Consider the following 22,738-nt stretch of genomic DNA (forward strand, 5'->3'; position numbering starts at 1 on the left):
TAATTTCGGGCGAAGTTGTCTTCGATCATATTCCCTTAGGTATGGAAGATGATCATAATGCGGAAGGAGATTTTTTCAAGAGAAATAATCTTCGATGATGTTCCCTAGGATGTGGAATATTGTCAATGAGACTGAGGATTATTTCAAGAGAAATAATCTTCGATGATATTCCCTAGGATGTGGAATATTATCATTGCGGAGGGGATAGTTTCAGGCGAAGCAATCTTCTAATTTGGAAGCAGTTACGGGCGTAGCGGTTTTCAAGCGGGATGGCATTCTCTAGCTTGCAGGAGGTCATCAAAACAAATCGGTTACTTTCAGAGACGTGTGCTCGACGGTGCAAGATATGCGTTTCTTAACTCTTTTATCTGTTTTAACTAATGCTAGTTTTGCAGGTATCGGCGTTACAAGAGTGATTAAGGATCGCAGAACGTTCTTAATCATTCTCCGTCCCTATCGATACTTTGACTTTTGTTTTCGAAACTTGCGTTTCTCCAAACTCAGTCAAAGTGGGGGCTTCTGTAGACACCCATTTGTGTCTCCCCAAAACCAAACCCAGTGATGAGTACCTTTCACGTCGAATCATAATCGAATGAAACGAAAGTGTGGAAAAGTCTAGTGTTGCGGAAAGTTTTTATTTCTTTTCTCTTCTCTCTGTTTATGAAAACTTTATTTTAAGAAAACAGCCAATCCAGTTTGGTTGGTCCATGATATGGGTCCAATAGTGGTGTAGTTGGATAGGGCTTTTAAGACCTTTCCAACGATATATTATAAGCCCAATTCCGATGAATATTGAGGAAATTATGGCCAAATTACCAAACTGGGCCCGGTTTGAGCTTTATGTACGGCCCAATGATCTTGGGGAGGGCCTAATATGATTTATCATTCCTAATGCAATTAGGAATGGTTTTAGTCTTCTAGATTCTTCTAGAGGGTTCTTTTCATTCCTAATTCAATTAGCATTGATAAGTTGACTTTGTTGACTTTTCAGAGTTTCAATCAAAATCAAATAGCATTTTCGAAGAAATTATATTATTTTATCCTCCAGTACGGTAAACTTATCGGATTTTCAAAAACGCGTTAAAATAAAGCTTGGCGTCCAACCCCAGGCCTTGGCGCCTGGAACCAGGCCTGGCGCTAGCCATTGGCGCCTGGCGCTAAGGCTGGTGCCTGGCGCCAGCTAGCCAGGGTTGGCGCCAGCTCTGTTTCCTGAGCGTCAAACTCTATTTTGTTAATTTATCTTTTTTGGCTGATTTTCTCTATAAATATCGTATTTAAAACTCCGTTTTCATTCACGAATCATCATCATCAATCATCATCTACATTCATTCATTCACCAATTGAATCATTCATCTCTTTCTTTCCTCTAAACTTTGCTTTTTTAATTCAAAATTCCGCATTCGCAAGATCTAGAAACACCTAGCCATATTCGAAGTTGCCTTCGCCCTAGACGTGAAAGGTTTTAATTTCTGAGGGTTTGGTCCCAAATCTCTCTTTCCATTATTTAATTTAATTGTTTTGTTTATTATTTTCCTTGAAGTTACTCACGTGTGTATTTTGTTATTAGAAAGAGGTACGAGGTATCAAAGTAAATACTTTAATGGTTTTAATTGATATTATGATGTAGATATCATGTTTACATTGTTGTTATGATATTCCTAGTATCATGTCTAGGTTAATTTTAATATTAAATATGATTGCTATGATGCCTTTTATTCTTTTCCTAATATTTATGATTGTTAGTATCATGTTAGGGCTAAAGATTTGATTTTTATTGCTTAGTGACATGCTAGGGTTTGTTATTAATCTTGTTAGTATCATGCCTAGGATCTTGCAATTATTATGCTTTAATATTAACATGAATATGATTATGATTATAATTGTTATAATTTATTATGAATATTATTATTATTTTGATGATGATTATTTATTTATTTATTATGATTATTATTAATATGATGATATTTATTATTTATTATGTTGCTTGATATATTATTTGTTATTTATTGCTTGATCACACCTTTTATTGCATGTTTAAAGGGAATTTGGTATTTGTCATCATGCTTAATAAGATAATTAATAATCTTTTTAGGGTTAATTGTGATTATAATTCAAGTGATCGCCAATAATAGATTTATTTGTGCATTAATATTCAACCAACATAGATTAAACAGGTTTAGGGTTAATCCTATTGATTGCATGTTAATCAGAAAGCGCACATGAATACGATCAGAATAAAGTAGAGGCCTATTATTAGGGCAGGTTCAATCTCTTTTAGGTTGGATTTGTACCTTCATCCCCGAACCCTTATTTGGTTCTAGACCTTATGGAGTTGACGATCTCTTGGATCGTTAAGGGGTGTAACCTTCACCTCGTGAACGGTTTACAAGTGCCTAAAAAAACTTGTTGGCGACTCTTTTGCTCTATCTTCTTCCTTTTTAGACGTCACCGTACTTTAGTGTATGATCACAATGGGGTTCAAGCTAGTGGGATTAAAGACTTGAAATTATTCCCGACGTTGGAGGAAAATCTACAGATTCTGAAGTTTTCTATGGTCGTAGCAATGGCAGCACTAATTTCATGAGTATGTGTTCTTTTTCCTAGCTTCTTATTTCAATTCTTTTTATTTCATGCCGATAAATTCAGTTTCTATTATTTATGCCAAAGATTAACTGGGGCTTCCTCTGCTTGCAGTGTGAAGTAATTTCCTCCTGTTTCTCTGTTTTCTCTCTAAGATAGGCGGAAGGAGGAAGATGGAGCAAGGTTTGGTCGATTCGAGTTTGAGGTGAATAAACTAAGGTATTATTGGATGTACGGCCTGTTTTTTTGTATTTAATTTCTAGAATTTTTTTTTCCTGCTGTTGATGTCTGTGTTTTGTGGAATTGATGGAATTTCACTTTGATTTATTGAGAAACAAGATCAGTTGAAGTTATGCAAATTTTTTTTTGTGAAATTCGAATTAATTTTAGTAAATTGGTAAGTGAATTGGAGAGAGTTTTGAGTGGTTATATTACACATTAATGAAGTACTTTGTTGTTAAGAATTTTGGGTAATGCTTAAATTAGGGTTTCTCGCGATGACTGCACATAGCGGATGAGTACAGAGGTTGGTGGCCTTACAGCACACGCGTCGGAGGAGAGGATCGGAAAAGAATACAGCAGCTTCTGAGGTAAGATTTTTCTTTTTCATCAAATACCAATATTAGGGTTCATCATTAAATTTATTGTCAATTTTGGGTTCTTCTAAGCTTGATTATTTCTGATTTTATTTTTTGGGGGATTTTGTAGGAAACCCATATGTTCAAGATTATTGGATTAGAGAAGATATTCTTGATTGAGTTGTCAATGTATGTGCCAAGGTGAGTTCATTCGAATTTAATTTGATGTTATATTATTTGCTTTTGTCTTGTAAATATGTGATCTTAAAGTGTTCGATGAATTGCTTGAATGAACATCGATTGTGGGTGGTAAAACTTTTAATCTGAAAATACATTGATCGGATGTCAATTGAATCTAATTGCGGATAAATTATGTGCCTTTTATATGTCTGTCAAGTGTTAAATTTATTTGGAGTGTTACACCTGTACAATGGGTCTTATGAACGACAAATTGTACACCTTGATAATGGGTCCTATAATGGCTACAAAGCATGATCACATCCCTTCCTCTACTCCCACATAACTAATGGGGTTAGTTGGTTTGAATTCAGTAGTTATTATATTGCTTTTCTTTGCTCATACCGATGTCATCTCCATGCCTGACATATTTTAGTGTAATTCTTTGCTCCTTATGAATGTGGGAGTAATATCATCTAATTTAAGTGGGTTGTCCAGCGGCTTTAGATAGGTTTTCACTATTGGCTGATCTTACAGTTCTTAATATTTTTCTAATCACAAGCTAATGTAGTATAGATCTTTGGATTATTCATGCAATTTAACACTATAAAAAAAACAATGGTATTTTAGTTTATAGTGGGTTTTTTCTGTCAAAAGTGTAATAAACCCACATAATTATTAAGATATCTGTTGGTAACTTGACAGATTTTCCTTAGTTTTTTAAATTTTTAGATTATGATATGCTGAATTCTTGTTTAAAGTAAAGTTATCTAATTCTATGCATGGTTTCTTAAGCTTTTGCCAAGTTTTCATTATGAACAAAGAAAGGACCTTGCTAGGTTCATTATGAAAACTCCACAATTTATTTTACTGAACTCGTTTGCTTGCTAATCATACGTATGCTGCATGAGATATCATAGAATTTGCTTCCATTTTTGAAAACTTGTTCCACTTTTCATTTTTGGCCGTTTTTAAATATTTGCTCCATTTTCTTATTTGGAATGCTTTTACAATATTTAATTAATTTCTCTCACATAGTGAACCCACCATGAATCATATTTTATTAATTTCATATTTTTTCTTAATACTTTTTTTCCAATTATTATTAATTTCTCGGGTTGCATATAACAATGAAGACAGCTGAAATTCTCCACTCTTACCCAATTAATCTTCTCTCTTTGAGCTTCCTCACAATGAAAAAACAAATCAAAGCACGTGCTATTTCACCTCTGTCAAAGTAGATATGTTTTGAGAGGGAACTTTGTGTCCTTGTCGGATGTTTTGTGTATAATATTATTTACTTTTTAAAGCTAATCCACACTTTATGTTAGTAGGCACTTTGGACCTCCATGCAAAGGCCAAATAAGCACAAATGGGAATTTAATGAGATAGATTACATGCTCATGAATAATTAATTATGTGAATGAATTCTCTATAAGAATAAAGATCCAAACTTTTGTCTTCACATCAAAAGGTATTTTACAAAGTTTAAAACACCTGGCATAGCAAAACACCTTAAATTCTGCAAATGTTTATCTTGTGGGATTGAAGATTTTGGGAAGGGTACACCCTTAGTCACACAAAAAGCATCATCAAGGGGAACATGGAACAAATGGGAAGACCTTGTAGGAAAATGCCCCCCTCTTTTCCATGTATTGTCATCATTGAAGAACCTATCTTTTTGTAGGAAAAGAGAGACACATCAAACACATTGAATTAGCTTACAAGTGAAATCATGAGTATAGTGATGGAGCCAACATAGGAATTTAATGGTTTTGCAGAAGTTTATTCAAAGGGGCCTTATGCTGAGGGATATTGGTTTCTAAAGGGAAAGTACTACCAACATTACCTCACTATGATATTAGTGGACTTCATGTTACCAAAGCCACTCTACCCTTTATATACTTGCTTACTCTGAATCTAACACATGACAAAAGAAATAATAAGTCCAATACAGACATACAGTGTTAATGCCAGCTAGGCTTTTCACAGGGTGACCAACCCTAAGGCCTGAAATGAACCCAGAAATTAGGTTGATGTTGCAGGATCTCTTATACTCTTAGTTGAAAGATGTAGAAAGGATCTTATTATCTGAATATTGAAGATAAAACACTAGAACACTTCCCCTGCCCTGCACCCTATTCTTTATAGTATTGACTATAGATGTTTGCTCCCCTTCAATCACTGTTGCTGGTATGGTCTTTGTTTGCTACTTTGCTGGTTTCAAATCTTATGTCATTCTCGATAAGTGTTGCAATGCAATTGTTATATCATGGACATGAGACCATTGTGCACATCCTGATCCTGAATGCACATATTGTTAAAAATTACTGAGCGTATAGTTCAAAGATTGCAGGCATATTTTCCATATTCGTAATTTTTGAACTCTATTTATTTGCTGCTGAAGTAAATGAGAATTACTTGTATATCTTTGAAACCTATAAACCATGTGTTCCTCTGGGATTTGAATGAATGACTACTAACCAATGACCTCCATAGGATTCAAGGTGTGCTCATTTCTGTATTTGTGCCCAGGAAATTTCCTGTGCTATCATCAGGCTTGAAGCAAACGTTTAGTATGGTTTCTGCCTTAGAGAAGCAGAGAAGCACATTACTGTTGATGATTTGACTTTCTTAGTTAAAATATGTTTGTTATTGAGGATCTAAATTCATTCAAGTCATTCTTTCACACTACATTCACTTTGTAATTCTAATCCTTTTCTGAAATCTAATTTTTATTCAACCTTATTTTGCAGTCCATCTCGGACATTACCGTCCATCGATCTCGGACATTACCGTCCATCTGATGACTGCCTTGACGCCTTTCTTTCAGTTTTAAAGGATAATGGTATAGACCTCAGTGAAGTTGAGGTAAGTTGGTGGTTCTTTTCCTCCCACTTTTCTTGGATGTGTAGAGAACTACGTACTTTAATAAATCAATTGGGACTATCAATTGAGACATTACAATCATGGAAATTTTTCAATTGGGGCTATCAATTGGGACACATAAGAATAAGGGGAAAAGAAGTTAAATTGGGGCTATCAATTGGGACATTACTCACAAACCAAATTATTGCAATATAGCATTTTGGGTTACTCACGAATTGCCTTGTTCAGCTAATTGGGACTATCGAAACTTTAAGCCTTGGTGATTACATTGATTATCTCATGTGTAAAACGGTCAGTAATTTGGTTTATCTTTGATTAATTTTGTTTAGATGTTTGATTAATTTTGATCAATGACCTGTAAGCTGTTTTTCTTTTCAATTGAGCTTTTCTTGACAATTTGCCATAATGAAGATGATCAGTAGCTGATAAATTTATTTTTTCTGGATTTATTTATGAATTACCATCGTTGTAAATGAATGATAGTATGATACGTGTCGATTTTGAGCTATTGATTGTATTATCAATGGATAATAGATTTTCTTCAGATGATATATATAAGGCTTACAGACCAACTTGTTGTGATGTTAGCATGAAAACAAATAATTTTGGTGATTCAAATATAAATTAGCATCAATGAAATACACTAAAATGAGGAATTCTTATTTATATTGTAAGGCCTCGTTAGTGCTCTTATTTTTTTTTAAACATTCTTATTTTAATCAAACCAAGGTTAAATTATGCAAACTTTGATTTAATTTGCGAAGAAATTTGTTTCATATTAAACTGAGTTTTTCTGCAAAATTGCAGAGATGGGTTTCACGAAGAAAGAGTATGAATTTCTTATTATGTGAGCGGAAATTGAAAATTCCTATAATTATCTCACACCTTATCTTTGCTCCGCTTTAATTTGTTGAATTTCAAGGCGAAAGAGGGAGAAACCGAGAAGAATAAATGGAGGGTTGTGACTTGTGAGCAAGCTCAACTCGGTCAATTCAAGGAGGAGATTAAACGTCGTGCTTTGATTCATAAGGTTTTGCTTTCTCCTCTTTCTAATTTTTCCTAGCTGAAATTTTATAGTATATAGAATTTGTGATTATTCCTTTTTTAAAAACAAAATGAAAGCAGAACTTCTTTATTTTGGATTTAATTTCTATGTTCATCTGATTATATAGTAAAAGGATGGGAATTTTTGTTTTAACTCACTGAAATCTAATATTCATTTACACCTTCACCATTGGAAAGTTTATGGAGGCTTCTCAATCTATCCTCTGTCTTAGGCGATTCATCTTTGTTTAAGTTTAGGGCTATTCAAATTGATGTACTAGGAATTTGTCTGGTCTTGTAGAGAAGCAAGTACTAGCATAATTTTTATTTGTATCTCTTTATAAGATTTGCTACTGTTTTCTTAAATTTCTATATTCTGTGGGGTATGTAGCCTCTAATATATTATGTGATTATTTCGGTTTATTTACGAGGAAAATTCATTCATTTGTTTTTTATTCATTCCTAAGTGTGTTCATATTGATACATGTATATTACCATGCTATGTTGATTCGTACATCATTTTGGTGATGTTGGGAAAGACGTACGACTATTTGTTTCTGTCCATGGGTTTCTTTGCTTAAATAGATGACCTGTCAACATGTTGGTTTCCAATTTGGAGAATTTATACCCTTCTTTTAAATTTTAGGTTCTGTGATTTTGGGGGAAAATAGAAAGAAACTTGATTTGGGTTGTATAATTTGGATCATTGGTTACAAATAACAGCAAATTTTTGTTTTTCCTAGCTTAAGTTTTACAGTATTTAGAATTTGTGATTGTTCCTTTTAATAAATCAAATGAAGGCAGAAATTCTTTATTTTGGATTTAATTTCTGTAATTTATATGTTCATTATGTGTGATTGCGGTAATAGAACAAGATAGAGCCCATAAAGAGAAAGGAAGTGAGAAAACAAGGGCCTAGAAAGATAAATGGATATATTGATGGATATCAATCAGTAGAAATAGGTCTTCTGAAATTCATGATCCATAAAAAAAAATGAGTAACACCAAGAGATAGGGTTCGTAGAGGAAAAGGAAATGAGAAGGGGGAGGAGTAGGAAAATTTTCGAAATCATTAAAGTCAAATGAGATTGTTGTGGAAAATTTTCTATATTAAAACATACCTTTAATAAGACATAAATTTTGTGATAGAAATTCAAAAAAACACGTGGATTGAAAAGAGAAGAGCTTAAATGAGATATCTGTGTAGATAGCAGTGTGTTTTAGTGAAGGGGGGAGGAAAGGAAAGTGGTACACTAATGGAGGGAGCAAGTAGGTAGAGACTTACTAAAAACTACAAATTCATAAAATATGAGTGAGGTCAAATAGATAGAGAGTGAAAAATGAGGGATTAGAATTGAATTAATAGATAAATTGATGGCTAAAATGTAGGAAGAAGCCTTTCAATATTTACAATTCGTACAAATGAGTAACAAAAGGTGATATATCCCATATATGAAAAGGACGTGAGGAGGGAGGAGGGGAAGAGAGAAAGGAATGTGGTACACTAGGGAAAGGGGGAAAAAAATCCAAAAACCGTAAAATATGAGTAAGGTAAAATAGAAAAGCAGTGAGAAATAAGGGCATGGAAAGATTAATAAATAAATGTTGTATATCAAGTAGAAAGAGACCTTTTAAAATTCACAATGCGTAAAAGTGAGTAACAATTAACAAAAGCCAACAGGAGATACATCCCATAGAGGAATAGGAAGTGAGAAAACTAGGGCTTGGAAAGATAAATAGATAGATTAATGGATATCAAGTAGAAAGAGACCTTCTAAAATTCACGATCCATAAAAAAAATGTGTAAAGCATGGAGGTAGAGCCTATAGGGGGAAAGGAAATGAGAAGGGAGTGATGGGGCCATGGGGGTGTGGAAGGAGTAGCAAGTAGTGTAATACTTTCTAAATTTGCAAAATCAATTGGGAGCTCATTGGATGATTTTGGGGGGAGAAGAAAAGTAAAATGGTACGCTGAGGAAGGGAGCAAGTAGGTAGAGACTTACTAAAAAATTACAAAAATCATAAAATAAAAGTGAGGTAAAATAGAAAGGGAGTGAGAAAATGAGGACTTGGAAAGATTAATATACTACGTATAAATTGATAGATAGCAAGTAGGAAGAGACCATATTCACAGTTCATAAAAATGTGTAACGGAAGGAGATATAGGTCATAGAGGAAAAGGAAGTGAGGAGGGGGTAGAGGGGGAGGAGAAAGTAATATGATACTTTATAAAATTTGCAAATCCATAAAAGTCTATTTAGAAGGAGATAGGTAGAGGAAGCTAGCTGTTATGGATGTTGGTTGTGGCGTTGGTAGAGTTCATTTCTTCATGGCAGAGAATTTCAACATTGATCTCATTGGCATTGATATGAGATCTCTCCACCAATATGATCTCTATTATTGTTGCGCATGTAGTTGGACACAATAGTGCAAAGGTAGCTGATTGTAAAATGATTACTTACCTAGACTATACTTTTGATGTGATCTACAGTCGTGATACCATTCTTTATATTCTTGTAATGTATGTTCATGCTTTCCAGTAATTTTTTTCCATACATCCTTGGTAACAACTTAATTTTAGCGTTATAACGGTGCTACTCTGTTTTACATTTCAGGATAAAGCTAGCTATTCACATCGTTTTATAAATAATTGAAACCCGATGGGAGAATTTTAATCATTGGTTACTGCAAGAATGCTGGTATACATACACCCATCACAACAACGCCTGAATTTGTTGCATATATTAAGCAGACTGGATGTGATCTCTATGATGTGTAGGCAAGTGTCTAGGTTTTATTCTCAGTTCCCCATCTTCGAAATCAGAATTTCTTACTATTAGCATATATACTGATGATGTATTCATTCGTTCCAAATACTTATGAGATGCAGTCGAGAAAGAAAAAGAAAGATTTGTTACAAACATTAGAGTTTGTTCATTTTGTTGAGAAATCATTAAAGAACTAATCGTTGTCGATGTCTCTGATTTGTTTTTACAAGTATTCTCAGTTATAACTTATGAATCATGTATGCATCATGTGTAATTTGACAATTATTAATAAAGGTTGAAACTTGTACACCAAATAATAGAACCAATAAATTGTAGTCTTTTACACTACTAAATTGTCTCTTCAATTCACACTACCAAATTGTTCATATAGTCTGTATTGTTTCTTGTTAAAAAAGGCTTGTGTATACATGAGAAAGATTGTATCAATTTTTAATTTAAAAAGCTAAATTCTCTGACATTAGTAAAGAAGATGTTACATTCTACATCTATAACTAAATAGTACAATGGTAAATTTTAATTTTTTAAAAAAGAAATTAGTAATTTTTAATTCGAATGTCATTTCAAATATGTAATTAGTAAAATTTAAAGTAGTAATTAATTTACATTAATGTAATTTATCACAATATTTTTAAAACAAAGAAAAAAAATTCTATAGGTATCATCAATACAATATTGTTTTGAAGGCTTTAAACAAAGATATTAGTCTCCATTTTTACTTTTATATCTTTTAAAACCATGCAAAACATACCGCCAACCAAAAAAATGCTAGCTTTTTGCTTAACAACAATCATATTGTGCCAATATTGTAAAGTCTTTAGATGAAAATAATATTTTCATGAGAATCCTCCATAGTCTAATCCAGTATTTTTTTTTTTTTTGGATTTTTTTTTTTTGGGTGTAACAACAAAATTTTAATTATCAATTCTATATAATTCTACATAAATTATAAATTCTATAATTTTGCTATATGGATAATTTCTATATAATTTTCTTAATTCAATATTTTCTATAATCCAATACAAAGCCTAGGCATTTGAATTTCATACTTCCAATTACAAAAGCACAATTTAATGTTACCCTTACGAATTTAAGAAATTGATGAAAAAAATTACAACCAAACAAAAAACACGCTGAACTATTGCGCGCGTAGCGCGCGAGAGGGCGACTAGTATATTTAAAATACGGGGCATTACAGGAGACGTCAGTTTTTTTTTTTTTTTTTTTTTTTTTTTTTTTGAAGGGGGGAGATAAAATTCATTAATAATAAGCCATACGACACTTACATAAGAGATCGTAATCGAACAATACAAAGACAAAAGAACCAATTACAAGTTCGTTTTAGTTTGTTTTGTTTTGAGTTGCCCTTTGTCAAAAAAAAAAAAAAAAATAAAAATAAATAAATACTTTCTCACTCTAGAGAATTTCTCACTCTAGTTTTAAGTCGTATCTTGTTATTTCTTCAGTTTTTTAATAATTAGGCGGTTAATGCAAGTTATGCAACAGAACTTCAAACTATATAATCCCTTCTCAACTTCAGTTTTCTGTTACTCTCTATCTAACTACCTTCACCTGAAAAACACTCTTCATTCTTCATTCTTCCTTCTATTCTTCATTCTTCTTTCTTTAACTAAAAATGGCATCTCATAAAAACCCTGAAAAACTAATAGAAATTGAACTAAGTCCAGCATTAAGTCTTAAGCAATCTGCAATGTGTTTGTGTGACCATGAGTTCAACCCCAAAGCTATGGGAAGGCTGGATATTACCGAAAGAGGTTTCGAGATTACAGTCCGAAATACGGACTCTAAAGCTGCCATGGTTCTGTTCTTCAAGTCTACGGAGATGATGAAATATCACTGCAAGAAACCCATTTTTGGGAAGTTGATTAATGTGTCACAAATGTACCCGATTGCTGCTAAAGATGATGATATACTTAACATATATCATCTTGATGGGTTGAATCAACTCACATTCTCACTCGGTAATTTCCATATTTATGTGTTTTTTTTCCTGCAATACTCTGTTTTTCGTGATATTATTTCGTATTAATCAACCCCTAATTTTCGCAATTAAGGCTTTAGTTTTGTTGATTTTAGTTGAATCTTGTGTTTAATTATATAATTTGTCGATTAAATTATGATTTGTGAATTTGTCGATAAAAGTTCCAACAATTATGATTTGTTAATTTGTGATGATAACTTTAAATGTTTCTTGATTTTTCATTTCTTGTATATTAACTTCTGAAGTATTAATTTTTTTGTAGTTGAATCTTGTGTTTAATTATATTGTTTGTCGATAAAATTTTTAATATAAAAAGTTCCAGCAGTTGTTATGATTTGTGATTTCGTGATGATAATTGTGAATGTGTCTTGATTTTTCATTTCTTGAATATTAACTAGTATTAATTTCTGGATTTATTTTGATTTTTGTGAGTATTATATTTGATGACAGTAACATGACCTCATTAGGATAAAGTACGATGTAGAATCGCTTTAGTTGGGCACAGACCTACCATTGTTCATATTGATCATAGTTTCTTATGAAATTTTAATTGCAAAACCTTACTGATGGTCTTTTCAAAAGTGCAATGAATTTTACAATTAAGGCTGAAGTTCTTACTGACAATAGTTTTAGGAGTTTCATATTATTCTAGGATAGTTTAATTAAGCATTCTCTACTTATTTCAGGGAGGGATCCAAATCAAAAATATTATGTAGAATTGTTGAGCATGGATGATAAAATTCTGAACATTCCTGACATCAAATTCCACTGTGAGGTGGTTCTCCCACATGAAACCTTTAAGAAAAAATTAAAACAGCTTGAAGATGTTGGGGTTGTTGCCTTTAGTATTGGAGAAAGATGTTTGCAGATTGTCGGAAAGAAGGGAATGACTGCAGGGCAAAGGCATCTAGCATCATTCATCATGCCTCATCTGGGAGCACTACAGAAAGCGTCTTATCTAACATCAAGTATCCAAATGAGTTTTCCTAATGAACAAGTTGCTACTATCATGCTGCGATTCTTCCTCCCAGCACTCGGGGATTTGCTGTTCATATGCAAGACAGATCAGGACTTCGAAGGGGAGAAAGAAGAGTTAATTTGTGGCTCGGATTCTGGAGGAAATGCGTTGGAAGAATTAGAGCATATAGGCACTACTGCTGGTGGCAGACTTGGAGGATATAGTGCTTTGTCTTATACTGTTTTGGAGGTTCTCCCATACAACATCGACAATGCAGTAATTACTGAATTTGAATGTACTACAAAAGACACCTCTTATTGTGCAGAAGTGACAGACAGTGAGCTCAGAAAGAGGAACAGAAATATAATGAAGGCGATCTTCAAAACATGTCTAAAGGAGGCCTTTCCGTCAATGAAACACATGACCCTGATGGTCGTTTTCATGGATCCACAAAGAGAGGTTGCTATCGAAATTTGTTGTGCAAATGCTGAAGCTGCTAGGCTGGCACGCCATGGTATGGATCAAATAACAGTTTCTAGGTGGCTATTCAACAAAGTTGGTCTTTCTTTTATTGGGAAACACTGGCTACATGCGAAGTTTTTGGTAACTGCATTCCCTTCTCTCTCTTTTTAATTTTCATTTTATCCTTTGTTTTCTTTTACCTGCTACAACATATGTGTTTTGTTGTTGTTTTCAGTTGAAGAGAGGAAACTGTCCAGTGGATGTCAGTGACAAGTTCCTGATGGCAGACCCAATAGGTTTGCTATGGAATGAAACTGATTTGTTAAATGAAGGTATGAGGGGCACGGAGGTGTTCGTTAGTCTTGTAGGCTATTTGGGGGACGTTGATGGTCTAAATTCTGTTGAATCTGTTCAGAATTTTCTTACCAATTTGGACTGGAAATCTATAAATGTAAGTCTTATATGAATATTGTTTATGCTGTTTGTTAAGTAATTTAGAAGCTACTAACAAAAATTATCACCTGCAGAATTTCAGCATTCTGGCTGCAGCTGGAAAGATTGTGGTGCCGGGGCTCGGAGACTTTGCTGAGGGGCTGGGAAACAATAAGGAGATGAAGCAAGATTTAGCTGTGTGAGCTGTCTCTTCTTGGTGCAGATTGACTATAGTGAACTTCCTAGAATGTGGAAGTAACTTTTTCATATAATAAACAAACCAAGCTGGTAGCCTTGACAGATACTGTGAAATGCTTGCTTTATTTGTGACTACAGTATAGTTACAACTTGTGAGGCATATGTAATTTCTGTTTAGTGTATGTTAAGCTGTCCTAGCGAGGGCATAGCAACATCTATCAGTAGTTAGGTTGTTATTCTCTCATCTATCCTGTATCAAATTTTGTTACTTTAGATTTGTGCTGTCCAAAGTTTCAATATCCTATGCATGCATATAGTACTTAAGAATTTCAAGAATTTCAATATATGCACTCTTTTATTTTTGGGAGGGTGGAACTTTTGACAAATAAATGTTCTTATTGAACAATATAAAATACAAGAGAAATGATATACACATTAGTAATTTCAGTAATAACTTGAATTACAGCTTTGAACAATCCTTAGTGAATGGCTTTACATATGCTCCTGCCAAAGTCATGCTCATTAGTAATCCAAATCCTGATACTTCACATTAAATGTGTGTAACTCGAGTTTTTATTGCCAATGAAAAACAATACAAAGTACAAACAATACAGATCAACGCATCTAGGAAGACCTATCTCAAGCCTCTAAGTTTCAAAGAAAGAATAAAATGCTACATACAATTCCTATCATATATGCTAGTATTTCTACATCGAACACTTGAATCTCAAATGAACTTCATCACAGAGCTTATTGGGTCTGTAAATTCTCTGCATTAGGAGTTCAGACAGCTTCATTCCTGCATCTCCATGTACAGTACACCATAGCTGAAACGTAAGCATAGCAGACTAGCTTCCAGAATTTTTTTTCCTTATGACTCATAATCCATTTGCAGAGATACTCTTAACTGTTTGCACTTTAAAAAAAAACCTAGTTTCGCCATGGTTGATAAGACGTGTTGTCTGCTGAATTGATTACTGAAGAACATATGATCACTTGTATCACACTCTCACCTTCCTTAGCACACACAGGGCGTATATCCTCACAAATTCCAAAATGTTGAGAGTCTGCTTCTTTTGTTCGGCATCATTATATCTAGGACATGTGAGCCAGCAGATCGCATCATGTTTAGGCAAGTTAAATCTTTCAACTCAAGATCTAGCCTCATACCTACTTCTTAAGTACCTCTCACATTGAATTTGCTTGAAATTCCCATTATATAAGCATTTAGTTGCCTTTTAAAGTGACCTTAGTCAAAGTGACACAGCATACACTTCATTAATACAAACTTTGACAATGTAATCTGACTTTCTGTAATCCATATATAATCTTCCACATAGTCACTGTCAGCTGTACTCTTTTTTGCACCAACATGCTCCCCTAATCTGTGTAATAGATGCTTATTGGATGATTTCCGTCAAATGGTGGTGAAATCATTTTTTTTGGTTTTTATGTGGTGTTATAATAAAAGTTTTTAATTAGGTGGTGTTATATTCTAATTTTTGAGAATTTTATGGTGTTATTTTCTAATTTTTCCCAAAATTTTTATTAAAAAAAAAAAAAAATCTAGTCTGGAAATTTTAGTGGCCAATTGGGTTAGAACAGCCAGTTTCTTTAACAATATCTTCAGAAGCAATGATAAGAATAAGGACTCTAGCATAGTAAGTTCAATAATTGTAAACCGAGAATAAAACACTTGCATCAACCAACATGAAAAATTTTAACACAAAAAATCATTCAACTGTCAAGTAATGATTCGAGTCAAATATCCATCAATATCATTAGGAGTTGCAATCCATCTAACTCAGTGATGTCCACAGAAGGCACTTGGTTCCAGAATTTTGAATATCGAAATTCAATTGTATAGGCAGGGCATATACTTGAGACTGGTGCGATAATCTTAAATAAAAAAAAACCAAACAAAACAAAGATCACAACCAATATACTAGAGAGCATATGAAGGGTGGGCAATAAAATCAGATTTAAATGTATATTTGCAATATTTTCAACAACGGTAACACACTCCCATAGAGCAAGTCAGAAAAGGCATGAATTCTACATAGTAACTAATTCTAGGGAACAAAGCTTACAAAGGTATGCATTGAAGTCTAACAGTTCCTGATGCATAAAGTTGGAAAATCGAAATGAGCTGAGGTTGACAATAGGTTCAGAGTGAGTTGTGTTAGACTTCACAATAGTTTAGAAACACCAGCAATTTTATTTATTAAAAAAAAAAAAAAAAAAAAAAAAAAAAAAAAAAAAAAAGAAGAAAAAGAAAAAGACAGCATTGGGATATCAAGATTTTTATAGAGTGCAAAGTTGTGATGCAGTTAGGGAGAGTGAAATCTAGTCCATTTAGAAGAGAAGTGAATGAGGTTTGTGTTATAGTGTACTACTTTATAGAAACCGGTATCTCAACATTGTCATTGTTAATGCTCAAGAATTCCAGCCCCAATCATTAAACAGAACCACAGCCAAACAAGATCCCAATTGATTTGAATTCAATATCCCACATCTCCCTTTAATTTCTGCAGGATGCCTGACCAATTTTGGGCTGCTTACATCTACATTCCCAAGTGGTCACAAACCAACACAAACATAACAGAGATATTAGACACTCGTACCCGACCCAACAGCAGACAGTCCAACTCCCAATATACTGGTAAAATAGACACCTAAACCCAAGCCATATGCAATTTAAAGTAGATTTGAAACTGATATCACCAATACTTTCAATCTAAACCATTATATTCCACACCCAACCAGGAACAAAACCTGATTCAACTCAATCAAGACCCTCTTTTAATCTGAGTCACTCCTGGACCAAACTGTTTATAGCCCACCCCATATCTAAACTGATCTCTTGCTGACCGGACTAAACCGTTTCCATAAACGGATGAAGTGAATTATTATTAAAGTTCACATTCAGTAGTATAGGGGATAAGGTTGATGACAGAGTCACAGAGGTGAAGTTCTACAAATTCATCCAAGGTAAATGCAAGAAGGATAGCACTTAGCAGTCATATATTCATTGGTATGGTCTGGCTAGAATCTCACAAAAGTGTTTCCATCGCTATAGATCTAAACAGTATTATGTGTTTCATATACGAAGTACAATCTATTATTGACCACAAGTCTACAATATTTAACTCCGTATATTGATGTATACAGATTTTCAATTTGCTATTATATGTCTTATGGTTTAGTAAATTAAACCCTCACTATCCAACCCTGAGTATGGGACTGAGAAACTTAGGGGCAATGGGGTTAATAGTATGGCATACGAAGATAGGAATTTAAAAGAAAGAACTTTGAAAACAGAATTTTCATTTACCGAGTTAGAAAAACTCACAGTGAAATATTATACATCTTTGCCATCTGGTGACGAAGTAAGTTGAACAAGCCTTCATTCTCAATCATATTCCAGTATTCCACTACAAGTTCTTTCAGAAGGCTATTACAAACAAAAAGCACCTACTACCAAAATTTATCACTTGCAGATTTGGCATTAGCTAATTTTATTCCTTCTGAGACTCCATTCTCCTGAGAAATTCTCTTTGAAATCTCTTGGGCACATGCTTTTATAGTTTTATATCAGGACTCGTGGTCACTTATAGCTTTCTTCAACACATTAGTACCTTCATTGACGTAGTCTAAAATGCAACAAAACGTAGCAGGAGATAATATGATGTTTGTTTACAGGGTAAACTAGAAAATGGTCAAGAAATAGCAGTAAAAAGGCTTTCAAGAGCATCTGGGCAAGGTGTAGAAGAATTCATCAACGAAGTTGAATTCATCTAAAAACTTCAGCAAATTTCAGATTTCTAATAAAGCTGTAATCAAGCGAAACAGGAACATCATTATAAAACGGAGGGAATAGTACATGTTAAAAGAAAAAATAAAACAAAAACACTCAAAATTACATTAATTATACTAGTTCGTATGTGATATATTGGCCTTGGATTCTAACACCTTATTGCAGCTAGATTGATGGGGCAGTAAGCTGTGTATCTCCTTTGTGTATCTCCTTTATCGTTAAAAATTATGTACTAATACAACGGGACAAGCGAATCGACCCAAGGATGAAAGGAAATGATCCTTTCGGTACCATCTGGTAAATTTGTGGCTTCGATCTCCCTAGCTTGTTTGGATTGTAGATCACAGCAGATGAAAACCTTTTGTAGAGCTCTTGTACGGTCAGCTATTGCTAATATGATACTGCGTCGTTCAATCTCGGAAACCCAAATTATATATTTTAGCATGATGAAAATCAACATGTTTCAATTGCCCGAGAGATGATGAAAAATTCGAGTCCAAGATATCTTCTTCTTGTTTAATACCCATATCTCCAAAGTATATGTTACGATACACAACTGTCCTTCTAAAATGGTCAATTCTGAGTCATCTTCACAGTTGGTATAGTTTATCTCTCTCTTTACCGATGGGGTATCTGGTAATACTTTGAGTGAAAAGATCGAAAACACCTTATTCCTGTAAACAACAAAGGATTCATCCAATGGAAGGAGTTGTCAGCCAAGATAAGCAGGTCGGGGGCTCATACAAATTGATTCAACTGCCATGGCGGGCTCGGTATGTTCACCCAGGCATCCGTTTTCAAACTGTATAGTAGAGCTTTTTCGACATTTCGATCATTCCTCTCCATACAAATGGCTAAAACCTTATAATCATCGATACACTGTCATAACCGAATGCAACTTCACGTTTCAAATAAATTATTCATCGGGGAATTGAGTGGTGGTATCAATCTAGTGGCTCGAGTCGCAGGGTTGTAGAGAAACAGGCCTAGATTATTGTTGTAAGCAGATTTGTAAAAGGGTTGTAATGTTATTGAATGAAAAACAAACTAGGCCATTGCATGAGCCTAAAACACCTCCCATGGTGCGAGGCTTTATGATGTCTTTCGGATAAGCAAGTTCGAAGCATGGTAATAGGGATGCTGCGATGTAGCTCTAAAAGAGTAGACTTTGGATTTCCAGCACTCGAAGAGGAAATGCGTTTCCAGGTTTGCTTTGAGGGATCGACTGCGATGCAACTTCATGAACTTTGGATCTTTGGTAAGCATATACCACGAATGAAGAGACACATGCAGATCGCAGCAGAGACCTTAGCGGGTAGCCATGAGAGTATCTCAGTGATTAGTTCAAACGGAAGGTAGCAACAATCGGTCTTCGCTTTCTTCTCCATCCTCAGTATGCTTTAATTTAAACAACTACACTACGAAATTGTTGGTGCTTAATTGCTTATATAGGGAGATAAACAAAGATCAATCATACCTTTTACAATTCCAATTAGGATTAGGATTAGGATTAGGATTAGGAATAGTTATTGCGGTTGTATTAGGATATTTACTTCTTACAAGATCCTTGGTCTCCAAGGTTAATTTAAACAACCTTGATACCCAAGGATGTGTAATACACTAATACTTGGTCTTCAAGACATTATATGGTCGCCAAAAGTTAAAAAATAATATTTTTTTTTTATTTTTTTGTTATGATAACCATTAACCAATGAGAGAAGATGTATTTCCTAAACTAAACGTTAGATATTTTAATAGATATTTAAAAAGATTTGATTGAAAAGATAAACCAAATTATTATGGGATACATGATGCATCATTTAGTAACAAAAGTATTGACCAATTTACTTTGAATAATCTCAATTGTAAAAAATTTGCAAAAAAAAAAAAATAAAAAAAAAATCCCTTAAAATATCCTTTTAAATTAGGAAAAATATACTTTATTAATCCCAAGTTTGACCAATTTGCTTTGAATAATCTCAACTATCGATTATTTTGCAATAATCCCAACTTTCACCTTCGTTTTCTTCTATCAACCTTGAAAACCAGTTACCTGCTGAAGATATTTTTTTTAATAAAATATAAAAAATGTCACGTGTCACGAGATACATCCCTTGAAGGCTTGAACAGATTCCTCAAAATTGACATCTTGCCTCATAGCTGCAGTCTTTTTTTTTATCGGAAAACGAAGATTTATAAATTAATTAAAACCAAATCCACAAGCATAAAAAAAAAAAAAAAAAAAAAGCAGATCAACAACAAAAGCTACAAATTTCAACATGACAAAGCACTTGAATTAGTCTTATTCGTCCAAAAGCAAGAACAACAGCGCCTCCTACTGTAAAACAAGTCCACCAGTATCTGATATGCTCTCCCTAAGGCCTTCCTCAAATGCATCCATGGCACAATGCGTAGCCCCAGTATGGATCTTTTCTTCCTCCTCCATGCTTAAGCATGATTAGCTGAACCTAAAGTTGCCATCTTTCTTCAGGAACTCTCCTATATCAGCAAGAATTAGCGTTAAGAAAGCTATGTAGCCCTGTATGAATTGAACAAAATTCCCTTCTTGAATCAAAAACATCTCGGCAACTGTTACATGAAAACTGCCACTTGCAAGGTGATGACCAAAACCCAGAAACTCGACATTTTGAAGGCCTGTAATTAAAATTCCCTTCTAGATTCATTATTACAATTAAAATTACTACTAAAAATTCAACAATTAACAAGATTATAAGAAGTCTTTTTTCATTGCAAATATGCAATTAGACTTGTTAATTTATTAAATACTTGATAGCAATTTTTTTTTAAAAAAAAGCTTGTATCTCATCATTTTATCCTGACAATAGTTACATCCTTGCTCAATACAATAGCCCTATTATCCTTCAAAAAATAAATACTCGTAAAAAAATAAAAATAAATAAATAAAAAAAAAAAAAATAATAATATAATAATAATAAAATTTCATCAAATTAACAACAACAACAAGAAGCATAATTTAATGACAAAAACGAGGTAAATAAAGATAATGGATGTTTATCACATCAATTCATGTTTATAATTATCAAAAATCTCATCAAAACATCCCTTCAAAAAAAATCATAACAGTTGAAAAAAATATTTAGAAATTAGATAAATCATAGAATTAATTTGTTTAATACATCATATAAACAAAATATACAAATAAAAAAAATGAAGCTGAGAATAGGTGAATACCTGAAACCTCATGACTTCATTAGCCATGCTTGCCTTCTTCGCTTCTTCAGTAGCAGAAATTAGAGACAGAAAAACTAAGGAAGATGATACTGAGTATAAACTTTTTGGGCCTAGCCCAATTGCTACATTTTATCACGGCCCAATATATTTTTCTAACTGGGCCTTATGTTGGGCACGTAATTCAAGTCAGTATTGTTGTATAATTGTATCAATGGTTCAACTGTTAACCAACCCTGACCTAAACTGAAGAGTATTGTTTGAACTGAAACTAACCAAACCCCGAATGGTTCATAACTGAAAATTCAATGGGAAAAAAATTAATTACCACTTAAGTTAGTTGAAACTGAATTAATTTATAAATTGAAGTTAACTTAACTGAACTGAATTGTTTGGCCTTGGCATTGATTATTTTACATTCTCAACCCTTAAATGTTTCACCTTGTTCCCTTATGAAAAGTAGCAACATGTGCCAATTGCATGTGTGAGCTTGTTTTCTTTCTTTTGGTGTAGAGAAAATTTGAGAAAGTTGTGTCCCAAGTACCAACTAATGTCGTTCCATATGAACTCATGAATGATCTTGCATATTAATTTATCTTGCTATGTACAATACAAATACTTTGATCATTTATATATTTGATTTCAGATTAGTAAAATTATTAAAGTTTATATATATCAAGATTTTTTTATATAACGCATCTCATATAACAATACGGCTAGTCAAACTCGAAATATTTTTAATCTACTCGTCATAGTCATCAATCAATACAAACCTTAACAACAGCACCAATACACTAGAAGTCCAGAACATCCACTAGTTTTAAAGCGAGTGAGTCTGGGCGCATAGCATTTATGGGCGAGTTATGTAAATAGGAGGGTAAGGAAGTAATTTCCGCTGATTCAATTTTTGCTTCTAGAATAAGTTGACTCTCTAGTGGTACATTATAATGCACCATTATGCATGTATAATGTACCATAAAGTAAAATTTGTCTGAATAGTACGTTTTGTGGACTATTACGAGTGTAGTGGTACTTTTTACCATCCTATAACTTTCAATTTCTTGAAAAGCTGACTCTCTAAGGGTACATATAATGTACCATTATGCATGAATAATGTACCACTAAAATATAAGTTATCTGAATACTACTTTTTAATTGCAAAATTGTCATCCTATATGCTTAGAAATCAATAGGCGCTATGAGCCAAGACTTAACCGTTTAACGCACTCATAAGTTCACGTGTTTCACTCAAAGAGCTAACAGGCCTAACACCAAAGACCTCTGAAATTCTGAGCAAAAAAAAAAAAAAAAAAAAAAGACAGAGAGAGAAAAACACACACACACACAGCTTACCTTCAGAGCCCTGAAATTATCTCTAAATTGCCAAATATTACATGATATAATCAATTAAGCAAAGAATGATACCTATTTTTGCATTAATTCCATACATTCTTCTTTTCAGTTCTAAAATTTGCTCTGCAATTGACAGTATTACACCAACACAATTCCTAAAAGACTCAGAATCAATACTTTCTAAAAATAGCATTTTCAAGCTAGGATTTTTCAGCCCTCAAAACTCTTCCAATCGTTATGTTGGAATATGATA

The 22,738-nt window shown here is 33.5% G+C and overlaps 2 protein-coding genes across 4 annotated transcripts; both read left to right on the forward strand.

The window, feature by feature from the left end:
• The first annotated feature begins 2,473 nt into the window (after positions 1-2,473).
• LOC110710953 lies at positions 2,474-10,349 on the forward strand. Of its 3 annotated transcripts, none has more exons than XR_002509231.1 (7): positions 2,474-2,584; positions 2,695-2,799; positions 3,067-3,170; positions 3,289-3,359; positions 6,092-6,206; positions 7,032-7,254; positions 9,883-10,349. XR_002509231.1 is itself a non-coding variant. In XM_021889296.1 (7 exons), exons 4-7 carry the CDS (start codon positions 3,298-3,300, stop codon positions 9,919-9,921), a joined length of 324 nt encoding a protein of 107 aa, XP_021744988.1. In that variant the 5' UTR covers positions 2,474-2,584; positions 2,695-2,799; positions 3,067-3,170; positions 3,289-3,297; the 3' UTR covers positions 9,922-10,349. The 3 variants fall into 3 exon arrangements, 2 of the variants coding, with proteins under 2 accessions (XP_021744988.1, XP_021744989.1); XM_021889296.1 differs by having other exon boundaries at positions 7,147-7,254; XM_021889297.1 differs by having other exon boundaries at positions 2,695-2,785; positions 7,147-7,254.
• A 2,014-nt stretch (positions 10,350-12,363) lies between these two features.
• Positions 12,364-14,392, forward strand: LOC110710961. The gene is made up of 3 exons (XM_021889303.1): positions 12,364-13,616; positions 13,711-13,926; positions 14,003-14,392. The coding sequence occupies exons 1-3, from the start codon at positions 12,783-12,785 to the stop codon at positions 14,108-14,110; spliced, it is 1,158 nt and encodes a 385-aa protein (XP_021744995.1). The 5' UTR covers positions 12,364-12,782; the 3' UTR covers positions 14,111-14,392.
• The last annotated feature ends 8,346 nt before the right edge of the window (positions 14,393-22,738 follow it).

Source organism: Chenopodium quinoa, unplaced genomic scaffold (assembly GCF_001683475.1).
Source record: "Chenopodium quinoa cultivar QQ74 unplaced genomic scaffold, ASM168347v1, whole genome shotgun sequence".
Taxonomy (NCBI): Eukaryota; Viridiplantae; Streptophyta; class Magnoliopsida; order Caryophyllales; family Amaranthaceae; genus Chenopodium; species Chenopodium quinoa.

Coding starts and splice junctions, on each gene's coding strand:
- LOC110710961 (XM_021889303.1), top strand. CDS start 12,783: ATGGATGATAAAATTCTGAACATTCCTGACATCAAATTCCACTGTGAG. Junction 13,617..13,710: donor GGCTACATGCGAAGTTTTTG/GTAACTGCATTC, acceptor TGTTGTTTTCAG/TTGAAGAGAGGAAACTGTCC. Junction 13,927..14,002: donor TGGACTGGAAATCTATAAAT/GTAAGTCTTATA, acceptor TATCACCTGCAG/AATTTCAGCATTCTGGCTGC.
- LOC110710953 (XM_021889296.1), top strand. CDS start 3,298: ATGTTCAAGATTATTGGATTAGAGAAGATATTCTTGATTGAGTTGTCA. Junction 6,207..7,146: donor TAGACCTCAGTGAAGTTGAG/GTAAGTTGGTGG, acceptor TTGAATTTCAAG/GCGAAAGAGGGAGAAACCGA. Junction 7,255..9,882: donor GTCGTGCTTTGATTCATAAG/GTTTTGCTTTCT, acceptor TTTACATTTCAG/GATAAAGCTAGCTATTCACA.